At 40.7% G+C, this 18,511-nt stretch overlaps 2 protein-coding genes across 5 annotated transcripts in view; one reads left to right on the forward strand and one right to left on the reverse strand.

Moving 5' to 3' along the window:
- The window catches only part of SMYD2 (SET and MYND domain containing 2), a 28,880-nt gene extending 22,518 nt beyond the window's left edge, over positions 1-6,362 (forward strand). For all 3 annotated transcript variants that reach the window (XM_051783930.1, XM_051783928.1, XM_051783931.1), the window contains 5 exons: positions 31-141; positions 1,912-2,032; positions 2,236-2,410; positions 3,825-3,933; positions 5,961-6,362. In XM_051783930.1, the coding sequence (XP_051639890.1) occupies positions 31-141; positions 1,912-2,032; positions 2,236-2,410; positions 3,825-3,933; positions 5,961-6,041 (597 nt within the window). In that variant the 3' untranslated portion in view covers positions 6,042-6,362. The remainder of the gene's footprint in view (positions 1-30; positions 142-1,911; positions 2,033-2,235; positions 2,411-3,824; positions 3,934-5,960) is intronic.
- Positions 6,363-7,745: 1,383 nt separating this feature from the next.
- PTPN14 (protein tyrosine phosphatase non-receptor type 14) overlaps positions 7,746-18,511 on the reverse strand; it is a 114,693-nt gene continuing 103,927 nt past the window's right edge. For both annotated transcript variants that reach the window (XM_051783916.1, XM_051783917.1), the window contains 2 exons: positions 17,463-17,626; positions 7,746-13,415 (listed from right to left, as the gene is read on the reverse strand). In XM_051783916.1, the coding sequence (XP_051639876.1) occupies positions 13,287-13,415; positions 17,463-17,626 (293 nt within the window). In that variant the 3' untranslated portion in view covers positions 7,746-13,286. The remainder of the gene's footprint in view (positions 13,416-17,462; positions 17,627-18,511) is intronic.

Below are 18,511 nucleotides of genomic sequence, written 5' to 3' on the forward strand. Positions count from 1 at the left end.
TCACTAACTGCTTTGTTTTTTACTGTGTAGATTTTTAGCAGCTATATTGACCTGCTATATCCCACAGAAGACAGAAATGACCGGTTAAGAGACTCGTATTTCTTTAATTGTGATTGCAGGGAGTGCATTACAAAAGAAAAGGTAATACAATTGGTGTGAAATATGCTTTTGACTGTCAAGGCACCTACCCGTGTCCTTAGATGTAATTTCCTATCTGGTTTAATTACATTTTGGAAAGTGGAATAATAGGGGGATGGGGGTGATGGGTTTGTTTTTCTCTCTAGAAGGCTTTCTGATACTCACTCTTTCCACTGTCATCATGACACATCAGGAAGTTTCCTGGTAGAGGCCTATCTAAAGTTGAACTACAAAGCAAAGATGAAAGCATTGTTAAAAGTAGATAATTACACTGTGTCTAGGTCACCCGACCAAAAGAATTTAGCTCAGAACTCTTTTTTTTTTTTTTTTAAGTGTATGCTTTCTACCAACTCTCAGCAAGTAAATCTTGCTTGGGGAGCTTCTGGGGTCCTGTTCTGGGGTAGAATACTGCTGCAGTTTCTGGCTGGGGCATTTCAGTCAATTCCAGGTGAACACTGTATGACATCACTGGCTGGTTTGGAGACCCAGCAGAATCTGAGAAATGGCCTTTCCTGGAATGCCATCATATCAGTCTGCTCATGGACAGGGTGGTCCTGGGTCACAGTCCCTTGTGAATGCACAGGGCAGAATTATGTTCATTAGACATAAGCTCGTGCCCCTCAAAGGACAAAGGCAGACATCCAGACAGTGTTCCTTAAAACAAGGTGTTAGGTATTTTGAAGAAAAGCACTTGGGAAGAAGAGGCCTCTGCAACCATTTGGACCTCCTTCCTTGGAGGCCCTACAAGATGAGAGCTTTGTGTGGGTCATCTGTCATTCCAGACAAGATTAGTGTGGCTGGCAGAATCTGATCCTTAAGTTCTACATCATTTTACCTCCCATTTTCACAAGGTGTCCTTATAAGAGCTGGTTCCCAAGCTGACCAGACAACCATCTCCTTCTCCTAAATGGTGTCATCCTTTTTTTTTTTTTTCAAATTAGTAATTTTTTTTCCAAAATAGTACCTAATGTTGTTGCTTCAGGCCATTCTGTTGATACCATGTTAGTTGTGTTTTTCCCCAGAGTTGCCTTGATAGTTTTGCCACTGAGTTTAACGAAGCCAAGATTTCATCTGTGATTTTCAACAATGTGCTACTCTTCGAGTCACCTGTCACTCAGTCTCCTTCAGCTCTGGAAAGAGTCCCCTGTAGCCCTCTTGGCTGGCAGATGAAATAATAAAAGAAAAGGAAATCAAGCAACAGTGTGAAGCTTAAACAGCAAAAGGTTGTCTCTAGATTGCAGCTGATTCTTCATGAAGCAGAAAGGTAGATAGAAAGATAAGAGTAAGTGGAGCTGTCCAGCAGAAATAACAAAATATGTGGAAATGTGGTTTTTTTCTGCAGATATGAAGGATCCTTTTCTGCATTTAAGATCATGTCATTTTCTACAGAGCTAGATGGTAGACCTAAGGTATTTGAGCTTTTATAGCCTTAAAATTTAATTTGTTTTAATCCCTAATCTCTCAGAAGCAGTGAAATTTCTTATGTAAACCTGCTTTCATCACAAAATCAAAAAACTCTTCGATCTTTCAAAAGAAAGGGACTTCAGGGAAGTAGAGAATGGCAGATGAACTGGAAGGCCAGAGGATTCTAGGATTCCTAGCCAAGGCTTTAGAGAAAAATTGCAGGTGCACATTCTACTTTTGTTTTTATATTCTTTGAAGGGCTTAAGTTCCCATCTGTGTCTTTTTATTAGAGTAATTTTGTGTAGCAGGTGCACCTTTATTTTTAGGGCTTGGAACTTGCCTTTGTAAGGTCCATTGTGTTTCCTTCAGGATAAAGAGAAACTGGAAATCTGCAAGCTGAATGATCCTCCATCGGCAGAGACGGTACAAGACATGATCAAATATGCCAGGAACGTGATTGAGGAATTCAGGCGAGCCAAACACTACAAATATATCCTTTGTCTCACCCTGACTCCTCTGACTTGGTATGAGACATAAAAATCTCACCTGCTGGACTTCAGAAGTACTTGTAGGAGAAATATGCTGACCAGTAGAAATTAAGGTTATCTCTGTCCTCTTTGTGTCTGAAGGCATTACCAGGTAGTTATATAATGAGAGGCCATCTATTTATTGGATTCCTTGACTTCTTCCTACCCCCTGGTGAATTACTGGAGATCTGTGAGCTCAGCCTGGACAAGATGGGTGCAGTGTTTGAAGACAGTAATGTTTATATGTTACATATGATGTACCAGGCCATGGGTGTCTGTCTCTATGTGCAGGACTGGGAAGGTGCACTGCGTTATGGGCAAAAAATTATCAGACCATACAGGTAAATATGAGAGAGTTTTGGGGTTTTTTTAGTGCTTTAATTCAGTAGTCTGAAGAATTAAGACAAGTTTGGGCAGAGATCACTTCTCTCAGTATATGTTGTATAAACATGCTACCTATGATATCACTACTCAAAAAAGAACATTAAAATGCTAGGACAGTCTTTAGTTGCTATCAAAATGTGGTCTTCAGTGTAGAAGGACTGACTTTGAAATCCTTGCTTTGAGTTCTTAAAGTAATTTTGTGCCACCTTGGGTGCTGTGGTAGTTCCGCTTAACTAGAAAAATCCTGATTTTCTTAAATATCCTAATCTTTTACTAAAGCAGAGCTTCAAATTGCGTCTGCAGTCAATATTTTGTATAAGGTCATGGAGGCAAAGCCTGTGTTGTCAGCCTCCCGCAGTGTCCCCGTCCTTTCTCTCCGCAGTAGCACAGTGAGCACGGCTACAGGAGAGCAGAGCCCTGTCCCAGGGCTGGGGCCGAGCGGCAGAGGGAGCTGAAGCCGAGCTCAGCTCCTGCGCTCGGGGGCGGGGAGCGCCCCAATGTCCCTGATCTCCGCTGCCCTAGAGCTGGGGGCGTGGGAGAATGCACAGGCTGAAGCCCTGTGTGGGGCAAGGCAGCACACACAGCCTCTGCAGAAAAAATTAATACTCTTTCTGATAAAATTGTCTGTGTTTTTACTGTAGTGATCTCTTTCATTAGAGCCAGCCAGTTATGCACTGTGTCTGATCCTGCCATGAATCTCCCAAACAGATTCTCGTCTTGAGACATGACTTTCTTGCCAGCTGGGGGGAGCACAAGAAAAGCTCTCCCTTTGGAGCAGATGCCAACATAAAGTCACAGATCACTTGGCAGAGAGCAGTGATACAAAGAAGGAGCCAACATTCTCCGTCTGGGGGCTCAGTACTATTTATCTTCCCTGGGACTTGCCCAGCTCCTCTGGCTCTGAGCCTGGCATTCCAGGTCAGCTCTGCTGAGCTGGACTCTGCTAGCTCAGTGTGTGCGAGTACAGAGTGGCATGTGTGCCGTACACACTGCGGAGGGCCCCTCGCTTTCCATTCCACCAACTATTGTACAATTCACAGAGCTACTTCTGCGAGTGCAGGGTGGCTCCAAAAACTCATAACAATGCAGTCTCTTTCTGTAGCTGGCTAGATTAAAACTAGTGGCAGAAAGTCATTGCCATCTGACAGCTGTTCAGAGGCATATGGTAGTTTCAGTTCAATTCCCAATTGACAGGCGTCCCCATCCTAGACACAATTGGCACTGACTCTTGGCAGTCATGGCAGAGGGGATGAGCAGTGAATGGGCAGGGGCAACGAGAGGCAGCTTCTTGCCCCCTGAGAGGGAGACGGGCTGGGAAAATGCAATGAAACTGCCAAGTTTGATAAAGCTGGTTTTCTTTCTCTCCTGCAGTAAACATTATCCCTCCTACTCGCTGAACGTTGCCTCCATGTGGCTGAAATTAGGGAGACTGTATATGGCGTTGAATAACAGAACGGCTGGAGTTAAAGCCCTGAAGAGGGTATTTATTTCCTGGTTTTTTCATTAATACCAGTTCAGACATGGGGTCATTGAAACACTCTGTGCTTCTCAGTCAGTAAGCCTGGCTTGGTGGGAAATGCACCATTTGTTAATATATTTGATTACTGGATTTTTGGCTCAGATTTGATTTTTCTAGAGATGTAGTATAGGTCTGCTCTAGCAGACAGGGAGTTTTACCTTTTCGCAGTGGGCTGATACTGCAGCAGCTGGAGTGAGAATTATGCTTAAATATTTGCTCCAAGTTGTTCACTGAGCTAGAGCTGCACTAGTGTAAATGAAGCAGAACTATAGCTTCTCCTCATTTGCTGGGTAAGGACAGAAAAAATGCTTGGCTCTTATAAAAGGCACATAGTGTTTCATTGAAGTCTGTGATTTCTATATCCAACTTAAACTAGGCATGCTTTTGGTGGTTATTTGTTCTGGAACCAATTGATTTTTGCATAGCTGAAGGGAATTCAATGCATCTGGTAATGCTGAAATTGGCAAGTACAGCATTTGGTTTTACATTTTTCTTCACCCCTTTTTATTAGTCTGTTCCTTATTCCTTAGCTTTTTATTCTTTTATTTTTTTTATTAGTCTGTACTATGTTTCTTGACGTTTTCCCCCCTCTTGTTGTTGGACAGAAGTTTATTTTAGTTTCTTAAGCATCAGTGACTACTGTAGCATATAATGGCTCGTGGAATGTCACAATGTATTTATTTTTTCATCTTTTTAGATGCTGGCAAGTTTTTAGCCAGCAATAACAGAGGCATCCAGCCATGGTGGCAAGATGCTACAAGAATATATGCTCTAAAATTTAACTGTTACCTGGTTTGAAATTAACATAGGTTTTCCTTCCCTGTGGTGTTAAACCTTTGAATAGAAATGGGAACTGTGCCAGTAAGAGCACGGGATGGGGGGTAGGGAACTGTTAGGTAGATTTGTTGGCAGAGTTAGTTTCCTAACACAAACATTTTCTAATGACTCACTTCCAAAAGCTGTCTACAGGAACTGCCCAAAGTTATCCCAGCCCCTTACGTTTGGGATTTAGTGGAAAAACAAACCCATTGTTCTCTGTCAGTTTGTGAGCAGCTCATCCAGAAGGCCCTCCTTTCTTCTTTCGGGCAGGAGGAGGAGTGGAGTTATTTCTTGCTGCTGCTGAGGTGGAACCAAAAGCCTTTGCTGTATTGACTTAACAAATACAAGAGCATAATTGCATAAAAGTTTCCCAAGGAGAAAATGACTAAATGCTCAGAGGGCTATTCCTTGTTCTGTCTTTAAGTATTTTCAGACTTACACTGAACTTGCTTCTAGTTCTGTCTACTGCTGCCTTTTATCACATCTTCTTGGGCGTGCTGCTGTCCTTTTCTCAAGTGGAAACCTTGCCCCTGCACACACACTGCCATGAATGTGGGTAATGGCAGGAAAAGTGCAAGTCAGGGGGTTTGGCTGCCTGCAGTGTTCACTCTTAGGACTGGAGCAGGCTGTAGGTGAAACAGCAGGGAGTCAAGCAATGTCTGTCTGAACCTGACAGGATTTCACTTTTTGCCTAAGACATTGCTTCCTTCCTAAAGTGTTAGTAGCCCCTGGAGCCAGTGGAGGGTTTACAAAATCAAGTCTGAAGTGCCTTAATGTAACTTCTGCAGCAGGCCTGCACGTGTGACAGCTGAAGGATAAATTGGTAGGAACACAGCTCACTCTGAGGACTGGCTAAGTCCTCTGCCAGAATATTACCCACCGCACTTGCAGTTTTCTGTCCTGGAGCTGGTTGCATTCAAAGTAGTTTTGTCAGGAATATCATTTTGAAAGTTGCTTTGGGCTCCTTTAAGATCAAAGATGTATTCTCTGAATGTAAAACCTTTATTACTTAGTTTTGAATTTCATTTTATTTCCTACTGGGTTTATGAGTACAAGGGGACAAAAAGTAGCTAGAGGTGTCAGACTGCTTCAAACCTCTAAAGAGAGTATTTATAGCCTGGTGTTATATATGAATCAATTGTGTGAATATTTTTTTTTTCTTTTCATAGGCAATTGCTATCATGGAAGTAGCACATGGGAAAGATCATCCATACATTTCAGAGATCAAAAAGGAATTAGAGGACCACTGAGTCTTTGAATCTATGCAATCCTTCAAACCTTTATTTAAAAAGCCTTGTTATGGAAACCTTCAGGAGTGCTTTGAAAAGCGCTAGAGTGAACACAGTTCTGTCCTATAATTGGAATGACAAACACACTTAGGCCTAGCTTCCTAGCTTCCACCCATCTACAATTGCCTTTTTTTTTTCTTTTAAGGAAGCATCCATGGTTTCTTGAAGGTTATGCCTTCTGACAGTTCATGTGCAAAAGTGGCCATTTTTTTCTTTAGAGATTTCACTGTGGATCTTATTTGTGTAAAGTCAATAAAGTGGTCTTGACCCCTTTTGATTCCACTTTTACACTTAAATGGGTGCAATAGTTTTTTGACATCTACTTTTGCCTAAATGGTTTTGTTTAATCTGACAAATTAGCAAAAGCTGTACTTTTTTCTGTTGTGGTTTGGCATCCATTTCCTTTTTTCATGAATCATTTTTGTTTGCAGTGGCTTAGCTGAGAGAAGGGGGAAGTGGGTGATGAATTCTGCGCATTTTACAGGAAAGCCCCCACTGTTCCTCAGCCAGTTATTCTGCAGATGGGGATTCATCAGAGTAAGGACCTAGAGCTCAGCACATCTTGTACAGAGAATGCTGGCACCTATCTCGGAGCTCAAAGGCTTGCACAAGACATGAACTATGCAATTTCTGGCTTTTTAGTCCCCTTCACAAGTTGAAGTGAATTTATTGCTCATATTTCCTTACAGCCATACCTTCACCTCCAGTGTATTACAACTATTCTGTTAATATGTTAGCAATTACTTTTAAAAGAGGAGCAAGAACATTTTCTGAGGAAAAAGTCCAGGACTTAGCTTTCTCTACCCATATATAAAACAAGAGGGTGTTGGCTTTTTTTTCCTCTATTTAGATCAGTTGTAGGAGATTGCTTTTAAGGATGGAGGGGAAAAAAAAGAGCGTGGCTGTGCACTTGCAGCACCAACATTTAAATATGGTGCCCAGTAAAAGTACCTGCCCATTCCTTGCTGCTTTCACGGCTTATAAAGTATGATGAGAAAGAGAACACATTACCCTTGAGAACTTTACTGTATTTTCTTTCTTGTAAGCACTGCTCTGAAAATAAAACTGCTAGAACAAGGGTTTGTCAGCTCATTTTGCTGAAGGTTTTCATTGCTCTCCAGCCAGCAGTTGTTGCTGGAGTACATAAAACTGTACCAGATCTTAAAATTCAAGAAAGCCAAGACCATTTAACTACAGCCAAACCTAGGAAGAGGGCACTAGCTGACTATTTTTATCCTAACTTTATCTTGCCAAGTAAACCCTTGTCCAGGGAAATAGCACCTTTACTTCGGAAAGTCTATCCAGAGCCCAGACTCTGCTTCAACACCAAAGAATCTGATGAGCTGAGCATGAGCCCCTGTGAAACCTGGATTACTGTTTACAGAAGGTTATTCAAAGCTCACTGTGGCTCTGGCTGTGCCTATCAGTTTAACATGGGAAACCAACTCAAGTACGGTAGGTGCAAATACAAAACCTTAAGCTGGTACAGAAAAAGAACACAAGCATAGTTTTCCTTGAAAAAAAATGGTTTATTGTTTACTGTGAATATGAAGAACAGCCTTACCAAAAAACCTCAGTGACTGAAGACATTCTCATATTTGGAAAAACATATAAGAAACTATTTACACAAAGGCAGTGAAAGGGGTAAAAAATTATTGCAGTCAATTAATGCTGAATAGAACTTTTTATTATAAAAAGAGAAAGAAAAGAAACAGTGCAAAAATACTGTCAAAAGTAATCAGTTCTATACAGAAGATAAAACTGACAAGCATAAGCTTATGTACTGATATGAATAATACATTAGAATATTAAAAAATAGCATGCATAGATTTTTTTAAAGGCTTTCAATAGCATAGAATAGCTCTGCCATTCAGCCCTAACAGGAGGGAGCAGGGGGCAGGGAGGGCATATAACTGATGTCTCATTTCTCTACAAAATGTGTACGTACAATGAGGTGGTGAGATCCAGATCACTGTTTTGTGCTAAACTGTCATGAACAGAATTACAGAACAAATGAAACAGGAAGCATCAAAATACTGAAGTAAAACAGGACAGGAAAATCCAGTGACATAAAACTTAAACATGTTATTTCATTTAACATGTTCCACACAATTACATATGGTAATATTACAGTCATCTGCATGTGTAAACTTTTTTCCTTTGTAAAATAATCAAAGAAGGGTACTTTACTAGTGAGGAAAATGTGTTTTCCATATGGAGCAATTGCAACAGGATAAACATCCTATTGATGGTGTTTCTGGCACTAAAGATTTGCCTTCTTTAAAGACCAAGTAGAAGCAAGAAAATACTTTTATTTAACATACACAAAAAAGAAGTTCTTATATATTACATCTATAATTAAGCTATGGAACTCACCAACACAGGACATTGTGAAAGCCAGAGGAATAAATGGCTTCTAAAGAAAAGGTAATGCGATTTATTGAAGATGGATCTATCAGTAGATTTACTAAATACAGTGAATGGAATACAACTTTGGCCTCAGGAAGCCCCTCAAGGACTGGCTGCCAGGTGCACTAGAGGGGCTGAGCACCCTTTTCTAGACATGTTCATATTTCTTCTTAAGTGTCTACTACCAGCCCCTGTCTAAGTCAGGGTGCGCCCTCGAACCTGACATGGATATAGTTTGTGGAAAGCTTTCCTCTTTTATGCTGCCTGCCTAATCAGGGAACACTACCCCTGAAATACCTGGAGCTGAGTGTCCAACCACTGAGTCCTTAGGTGATTTGGAAGAGAAAAACTGTTAATCACTCTAGTCATTTCAGGGATCAGTTGCAGTATTAGTCCTTCCCTTGCTGTTAAATAGTTCTGGGATTCTCCAGTGGAAGCTACTATTTATCATGATTTCCAGTTCACTCTCCAAAGGCAAAGTCCTGGTGTACATGTGGGAAACTCTCAGTGAGGGTGCACATAAAGCAGAGGCAACAAAACTTCAAAGAAATGCCAACCAAAAAATAGCTCAGAGGAACCAATAGAATTGTAATCTAAGATACTCTAAAAACACTGACAAAAATCTATTTACTTTAAATATTTATATAAACACTGCTATTTTTGACCTATGCAATGTTTTGTTTCACAATCTAACAATAGTTTATTTACGTTTAATACCTCCATCTTCTGTTATTTGCCCCACAGCCCAAGCAGCCAGTTGTTCCCTTCCTCAAATCACAATCCCTGCAAACAGCTGCATAGTGTCCTCCTCTCTAAAGACTCATATGGCATCTGTTGTTCCCATAGCACCAGATTCTATAAGCAAACCTCTCTCTTACTGGCATAAAACCCCATCCCCAAACTCCTTATGACTTTAAGTATGTATCAGCAGATTTATATTCATTTTTGTAGAAGAGTGGTCAAATGCTGTTTTCATGCAGTTCCTCCTTTCACAGTCAGTTCAGGTATTTGCTCCTGCAATATGATGCAGCCTTTATTTCCTGCAGTAGGTGCTGCCCTAGCGTTTTTTTTCCCACAAAGACAAGCAGCAAGATTTGACTCAGACCTCCCTCAGTGAGGCATGAGAGCTGCAGATCACAAACTGCTAGCAAGGCTGACAACAGCTAATTCAGTCATCATCTCCTCCCAGGAGACCGGTGGGAAGTCAGCTGTTGAGGATGCAGCATCATCAGTAGCTGCTGAATTTTTCCTATAGATTTTTGCTATATCCAAGTACAGGATTTCCATCAGCATTTATTTCAGAGCTGCTTGTGGACTACACAGACAAAGCAGAAGTTGGATCAAAAAAATAATGTTTTGGCTTACAATGAGCATAAGTATTGAAGCACTTAAGTTGGAAGAGAATGAGTAAGTCTGTGTTTTGCCATTTGCATTTGTTTGTTTACATGGAAGTAATTTAAAAAGAAAAAAAACAACTTTTGAAATCATGCAAATATTTAATAATATTTGTAGCTGAGGCAGCTGATTTGCATAAGTGGAACAGAAATGTCCTTCAATATATTTCAAGGACTGTTAGCAACAGGTTGAATAAGTTCTCACAGATGTGTCTCCTGCCAGATGAAATTCATTTAGGGAAAAGGTATTTCTGATGAGGCTGAGCATTTAGGGTTTCTGTATAACTATAAAGGAAAATTTTTGTGGGAACAAGCTTCATCTTTTCTCAGGTAGTCAAGGACAAGAGGTGCCAAAACAGGCCTTAGTAGGATCTGGAACAAGTAGGACCTCAGCAGTTAATGTCTACCATCCAGGATACCCACAGCACTGAGCAGTGTCTAAACTCAGCTGTCATCTCTCCCATCCCTGATTGAACAATGGTAGGCATGAAATCTTGGACCTTAACCAAAAAAATGATGCCAGCACCTCAATACTATCATTGGTAACAATTTAAAGCAAAAAGCAAAGCGTGTTAAATACACATGAAGAGTGCATAAAAAAGGAAAACAGGCACAATGGATTCCCAAGCCAGACTTATCCACTGCAAGTTCTGTCTCAGAAAGCATGAGGGAACATAGGCTAAACATGCCACACTGCAGTGTGGGTGCCCTGGGAGAAGACAGCTTATGTTAAACTTGTTAGGTGCAGTTCCATTCATTGAAGCATCTTTGTGAGATTTTTAGTCCAGACTTTACTCCATGGATGAAACTGGTTTCAAACAGTGTCATGCTTTGATGTTAAAAAAACAAGCAACACAACATACAGCAACTCCAAACTGTCCTTTTCTCCTTAAGGACTGTGCTGTTAAAAGTCTGTGGGACAGAAACTAAATAGCACTGTTGCTTTAAGTCTCATGTGTTCATTCCTGCTGTGACTAACAAAATTGGATGCAAAATGCATTTTCCTGTCACTCCCTAAAGGTTAGGAAATACTGCCTAAGCAATTTCGGCCTGATAAAACTACAGCAGGTTCAAAGTCAGAAGGTTCAGTTTTTCCCTTATGGAACTGTGTCACATTTCAACCATAAAACATCGGCATGCTGAGGGTCAGTTGCAAGCTGGGGTGGAAAGGAACCTCTGAAGACATGCACCGGCCCAATTCACTTATGATATTAGCAGATCTAGTCAAGATAAAATCTAGCAGGGAAAAATACATTGAAGTCAGATGAAAGGAAAAGTTTAAAATTACCATTCTTTGACAATGAAAGGGAAAAAGTGAGTCACATTGACTTCTATCTACCGTACCAGCCACATTACGAATTAATTAGAAATGACTGTATACTACATGGCCATTTATTTGGCTCATTAATAGGCACTGAATTAATTTGGAAAGGATTTTTGGTGCCTTTTTCTAATTAATATTTTTCTAAGACAACTATGATGCATCTTTGCATTAAAAACATTTACTTAATTTTCTTCCCTTCAAACACAGCTCTTCATACTCTCTTATGCAGTAACTTTCCTGTGCTCACTGTAGAAGCAGAAGTACACATTTCAGCCAAGAGCAGCTGAATAATAAGACATAGGAACAGATTCTTTTCCCTCCTGATTTTCTACTTCTCATATCCAAGTGGAGCAATGGGACTTGACAGCTCTGAGTTCAAACTTAATTCATCATTAGGAAATTATTCAAAAAGTTATAACGAGATAACTAATTTAATACACTTTGCTTCAAGGTTTATTCCTTGGCTTTTTTCCCAGATATAAAGCATCTCTGTGCAATTATCATGCAGATGCTGCTGAAAAGACTTTAAATGGTTGCTGCTAATTTAACGAGATATGTTGGCAGTGGCAGAAGAAATTAGAGGAAAACTGAAGTTGACTGAAAACTCAACTGATCCCTAAAAAGAACATGGTCAGGGTATTACAGAAAAATAACTCATCTCCATTTATTGGTAGCTAGAAATCTTCACTGGAATCTTTGTCACCTTGTTAGGCTTGTATTGCAGAGATCCAAACCAACACAGTGCAGTTTTAAGCAATTTAAGAAACATTCTAGTACAGAACCTGAGCTTAAGCTCCCACTGATTTTAGTCCCTTTAGTGCTGAAATTCAGAGTGCTTGTAGGCTTAGATCTTGTACACTGACCAGGATTTGGAGGAGGGGATGTAACAGAAAAGCAACAATAGGACTAAAATATTTAAAATTATCTGGGAAAGGGATACCAAGAAAGGTAATTTCACCATGACAGAGTAACTGCATTGCATCACGTGCCCTGAGAGGCTATGAAATCTTCACCCTTGAAAATTCTGAAACTAGACATGACCCTGGGCAAGCCTATCCAAGTTTAAAGTTAGCAGTAAGGTGAACAGGGCTGGGACCAGAGACATCCCAGGCTCCTCTCCAGCCTCATCCCTTCTCTAGCCATCAGATGATAGTTCATACATGAAAACTAAGGCAACCAGAGATGCCTAATTTAAATGAGATTCCTTTTCTACAGGAGGTGAGCCTCAAGGCAATAATAATTTCAGTGTAATCCATGAGAAGGTGCTTGATTTGATTTTTTTCAGATGCATTTGGTTGAAAATCCTATGCTGTTCAACTCTCAAGTCCACCACAATTACTGAAAAAACTCACTCACTGACTTCAGCCTGTTGTGGGTCACTGCACTTCACCCTACACTGCTTCTTATGAATCCCTTCAAGGGCTGCACACAGCAGCAAAGGCCTCGTTTAAAAGATCCAATATTGATTTTTTCAAACTGTAATTCTTGTGGAATTTGAACAGTTTAGCACCCAAAATTCTCTGTCCTCACAATGTCCTGTGTTTGAGCCCTCTGTAATGTGCCCGCCTGCACGTGCAGAAGTTCAGGTCTCAGTGCTGTGTACCCTCAGCTTCCACTCACACAGAGCTGTAGCTGACATCCAGCAGGTCTTGTTTTTACCACGGAAGCCACGTACCTCCGTCCAGAACGTCCTCACGTGAGAAAAAAGCCCACTGCCAAATAACTGTTCATTTCAGAAGCCGTGTAGCGAAATTAAAGCTAGTAAACTACCTTTACAAAGGATTGCTCTCCTTTATGGGCACGTTACAATGCAGACCAGTCATGTCAAATGTGGTTCACTTTGAAGGTCACTATAAGATTTACGAGTTATTAAAGTAATTCAAAAGTTATTCCAAGAAAAATAAATTATATCTTGTATAAAATAATCCACGGGAGACTAGTAAAGAACAATCATTCCTTACTTTCAAGACAACTTTAAAAAGTGCAATATATGCACACAGTGTTGTCAAGGCAGTTCTCCTTGCACATCAGTAAGGTTCAGTCAGATCCACAAAGCTGGGTCTGGGATGTTTGAAAAGATTAAATAAGTCTAGAGTTTTGCAGGAATTGTATGAGCACTTGATAAACAAATTTGTACTGGGCTATGGTCTGGATCATAAACACTCTCTGCTCCCGCAGGTGTCTCAGCATCACAGGAACGTCCATTTTCTGTAAAGCAAAGGGGAAAAAAAAGAATAAGGACGTAAGTTCATTAAATCAAACAATTATTGAGATTTTTCAAATGGCAAAGAGGCATCAGGGTCACAAGAACAAAGGTTCCTTGGACAAAACTAAAAGTGCATGCAAATATACTGATCCTTTCACTAAGAGAGAAGGGAACTCGTCACCAAAAGATCCAGAAACTCCAACATCTGACCTTCCACAGCCAAGTCTATGTTAGCAAATAATACTCCAGGAGAAATAACTCTGTAAAGTGAAACAAGGACCCACTATCCACAATACGTGTTTTGCAGACTTTAGGCCAGCAGCAGTTTGTTGCCATCTACTGAACATCCACTAGCAGCTGGGACATGTTAGGTGTTCTCCAAGAAGGCATCTTCCAGTTTGGTTTGATCCAAACAAAATTCACTCATCTGCCCTGACAAATGCTCTGCAGCAGGAACTAAAGTACAGTAATTAGGCACGGATAAGGAGATTCACTATGAAAGTACATCCCTAACCCCATGGAGCACACTGGGGCACGGGCACCCTATAATGATCTGAACTCAAAACCAAATGACTTGTGTGAAACAGAGGCCCATGAGGTAAAGCATTAAAAATCACTGCAGATTTCATTAGGTGCTATCATTGGATCTCTGGCATTTAAGGAACAAAAAACCTGTGATGCTATTGTGTTTTATCTGTTACAACAGGTACACAAGCAGCTATTCAGAATTCATTGAGCCATGAAGCTCAGCCTGCCAGGCTCAAATTCAAACAGCGTGTAATATGACCCAAGATGAGGGATACAAATTTTCTATGGCAGCAGTAAATGTAAGCACTAAAATTCATGCTGTTTTTGAGGAAGCTCTTAAGCAGTTCAAGATACAAAACTGAAGAACAGCTACCGTATCAGACGACATAAGCTGCACTTTGTAATGCCAGTTTGCCATTACAGAAACACAAAAAGGAACTTAGAAGGTTTGAGTAAGATTGCTGCTAACCCTTGGAGGCCCAACTGAGCATGGAATCTGCTTCCAGACACATGGGAAGTTTCCTGGAAAGTTTAAAATAAAAGTCACGCTGCATATCCATTTCTGTCCATATATATAAAACCCAGAATGTCCATTCCATGTAAACAAGTCTTAACTCATAGGCTATCAGTTTCTGAAAACAAGGCCAAATATTCTGCCACATACCCCAACAAGCTGTTATAAAAGGACATCTCTAGAGAGTCAACAAGTATAAAAATTTGTGATGAGTAATGCCATATTATTATCAAACGGGTCCAAAGAAAAATGTAAGCTCTTTCTAGTTAACTTGGCCAACTTGGAGAAAGCCTCCCTGTGGACTCAGATGCTTGCAAAAGCCACACGGTCCTTGCTGAGCAGAGTCATGTAGAACTTGATCTCACCTGAAAAACTGCAACAAAAATGCAGGCCAGCTTCGACCTGCACACCATATTTCTCTCTTGGCAGTCTGGTGCATGACAGTTCATTGATTTTTAGTGGACACACAGTGATCTGTGCACCTCCTCAAAATGGAGATGACTTCACCTTCTCAGAAATGAAAGAAAACTCCATCCTGTCTATTAAACTTCACTATTTATAGCCAACTTAGCATTTGACTCCAGGTAAGGAGTCCCTTAAACTCACCTTCATTATGATGTACATATCAAAAAAAAAAAAAAAAAAGGGCACATAATGCTTTGCTAAGCTGGCACTTGTAAACAGAACAAACGAAAATGCCACTCATTTCTAAAACTCCCAAACTAAAAGACCTCCCCTTTGAAAACATGCTGCAGTTGCAATCATGAGTTAATGTCCCAGTGCCAAGTCTGAACTAAAAGTTGATAGAGCAGGATCTCAATTACTTTCCTCTACTACATGTCTACAGCAGCAAGGATGTAATGATGTGACATTTACTTGCTATGCAGCAGTGACTGAAATGCTATCCCTGCAATGAGATACACAGCTTTAGACTCAACCAGCCATTGCCCAGAAGCCACAGTGACTGAAGCTGTATAGATTTTGATTAGACACGGCTTTTTGCCCAAACCTGAAACCTCAGACTCAAGGGTTCTGGTTTTTGTTCCAGCACTACTGCGGACTTTCCAAGATGGTCTGTATGAAGATTGCCAGATTCCTTCCTTATTTTCCTTCATTGCAAAAATATTGATACTTCTACTTACTAGGACACTTCTGAGGAAATCAACCAATTCCTAAGACTAAAACATTTTAAGTGATAAGTAATTTTATTTCAGGAGAAACCCCCCAATTAATACTACTACAAAATAAACAAGTGAAAAGGAACCATCTCTGTGCAGAATGGAGTATCTGTGACAAACCAAAAGCATACTGCTATGATTTTTAATCTTTTTTTTTTCAATTAGGTGTTAACAAACCAAAAACATTAACTTAGTACAATCTAGAGCAACAAAGCCCTTAAGGAAAATTTTATTTAATATTAATGATGATTTTCATTATTAATCAAGACAAAAGAATCCTTTAATTAAGGGACATCAGAGAAATCCTTATTGAGCACTACCATCAGGTCCTAGAGAAGTTGATGAAAATTCTTATGAATGATGTCAAGGCTCACCCCCATGCTTAGATGCTGAGGTACTGCCTTTATCTTCACTTGCTACTCAGCTACTCTTTCCCAAATGGGTGACTTCTGTAAACCACAGACAAACGGAGGTGGCAGACAGCGTTACACAACCCTTAATGTTTGTTTCCGTGCATATACAGAGGTTGCTACAAAGTAGACACAGCTACACTGATGGGCACAAGCAATTCAGAGACAGCTCTTCAAACTCTCCAGCTTTCCTCTGGCATGCAGAAATTTCATGGCTACTGTGTGCACAACAGAAGCAGTCACTTCCAGGTGCCAGTGCATAAGGAAGGTCAAGCAGGCTCAAGAGTTGGAGCCATCATCCTACACAGGAGCAGCTTCTGAGCAGCAGTCAGCATAGGAAGGCTGCTGGGTTCTCAAAATGCATACCTGTGGACCCTTTCTTGTCCAGGCCACCTCCTTCTTTTCCTTCCTCACCCTCCTACCTCCCCCGCAAATAAAAAGCAAAGGAAAAAAAGCGTCAGTTGTGACATCGATCTACAGGACAGTGTCACCTCTAGTGATGCCCAAGCAGAGTTGGAGGAGGTTTGTCTGTCAGCTGACCTGAGCCCAAGATCTCTAGCCATCTTGTAACTACAGAGTGATGAGCTGCTGGAGTCTTCAGTCTTCCCTGAACTCATTCAGTGGCTGATTACTGGGAGAGGCAGATGATATATGTCTATTTGTTACTCTTGCTGCATTCCTATCTCTACAAACGCTCTCTCACAGAGCATTTTCTTTGGCAGGAGAAATCCCTGGTTTCCATAGCTGTCATGAAAACTGTGTGTCACGTTGTTAGTTAAGATCCGATGTTCTTCCTAGACAGTTTCTCAGTGACACAAATGAAAAGCAAATTGCTACACACGGTTACTCTACTGGTGATCTTATTCTCAACTCCAGACTGTATTACTCGTCATATTGTCTGCAAATCTTAAAGCCCTATTCCCCATTGGAATACGTACACACACCTTATTCTTAAAACACAGTTAAGTTTCATTCCAGGTGAGATTAAGGTCCATATGAGAAAGAGGAAGAAGTCTAAAGAGCAAATTTAGAGAGCAGAAAACTTTAGTTAAAAGAGCAAGGACATTATTCTCTAGCCTCTTTCAGGTACTCCTTGTAAACATGCTGTCTCTAGACTTTTAATTAAATACAGGTATAAATTAGACTAAATTCTTAAAAGAGAGAAGAAACCCCTAATTTTGAATGCATTAAAATAATCCTAATAAAAAATGCATAATATCAACTAAACAGAAAACTACAACAAGTAACCTTCCATGGGTAATCTCTGCCTGTTACATTTAAGGCTCTCACATTGCTCACAAAGGTAGCAGAGAAAGAAAGCACTTCAATGCCTTTTAATTTTAACCTCAGAAATGTAGCTAGTTAAGTCAAGGAACAAGCTCGGGTCAGGGGTTTGTCCTGCAAAAGAAGCTGACTTACTTCATTATGCTCCAAGCACCCAATCATCAGTTCTGTTAGGATAACTACTCCAGTCCTTCCTACCCCTGCGCTGCAGTGAACCACAATGGGAGGGTTGCAGGTGTTGCTGCTGTCCAGCACGCTGTTGGTGTGGCGACGCACCGACTGTATCTCCTCCAAGTAAGCTGCAAGGTAAAATGCAGGCAATGTTGCAACATCTATATGTCTAAACGTAAAATTCGACAGGGGGAAAGGGTGAAAGAATGTGGAAAAGTCATTCTTTACCTAAGTGGCAATAATTCACATTTTTTACAACATACTAATTATTTTGGCCAGGGTGCATGGAACAGCACTGCATCCAGCAAGTACCAGCTGGGTGTCAATTATTACTTGGGAGTCTGCTCCTTTAAATTAAATAGTTCTTTTAAAAAATTAAATTCTCTTTTCCCCCTTGCAAATCTCCAGGTCCCCTAAGCAGATGATTCTAGACGTTACTTACAGCAATTCCTGCTATTAACAGGCTGGGATCAAAACAACAGCTAAGTCCTATTGAAACTGCTGCCTGTCCAAGCCAGCATCAGATGAGAAACAAGCATCCATCTGCCCTGTTTCCTCCCTTCCTTCTCCTTTCTAGACTGAGATGGAATCTCAACCACCTGCTCAGGGTTTTTTTCTCAATAGTTATTATGAGCTTTTCTGGGAGATCACTGCCTTAGTTTTCCCTGAAGCCATTTCTAGAACAGTTACACTGTGTGGCTGTCCTAGCCTTGTTCAACACAACACATTCTACTGTCAAACTGCACCGAGAACCTTAAGTACTGGAAGCTTACTTAGATTCACAGCAGTCAGAGTGGGAAGTGAGACCTGAGGTGAACTCTCCTGTACTGACTCTTAATGTCATGGCACTACAGCCTAAGCTGTCCTTTCACCACTGGCAGGATGCAGCTGGAGGCCTACCAACATCAGAAAAGCTGAAAATTTAATGCACAGTGAAATGGGACCATATGTGGTGGCAAGTAATGGGAGAGAGGAAATGGGGACAATCAGGTTCCAATTACTGCCATGCCCAA

This window comes from Manacus candei, unplaced genomic scaffold (genome assembly GCF_025592945.1).
Source record: "Manacus candei isolate 608988 ecotype Guabito, Panama unplaced genomic scaffold, ASM2559294v1 h1tg000017l, whole genome shotgun sequence".
Lineage (NCBI taxonomy): Eukaryota > Metazoa > Chordata > Aves > Passeriformes > Pipridae > Manacus > Manacus candei.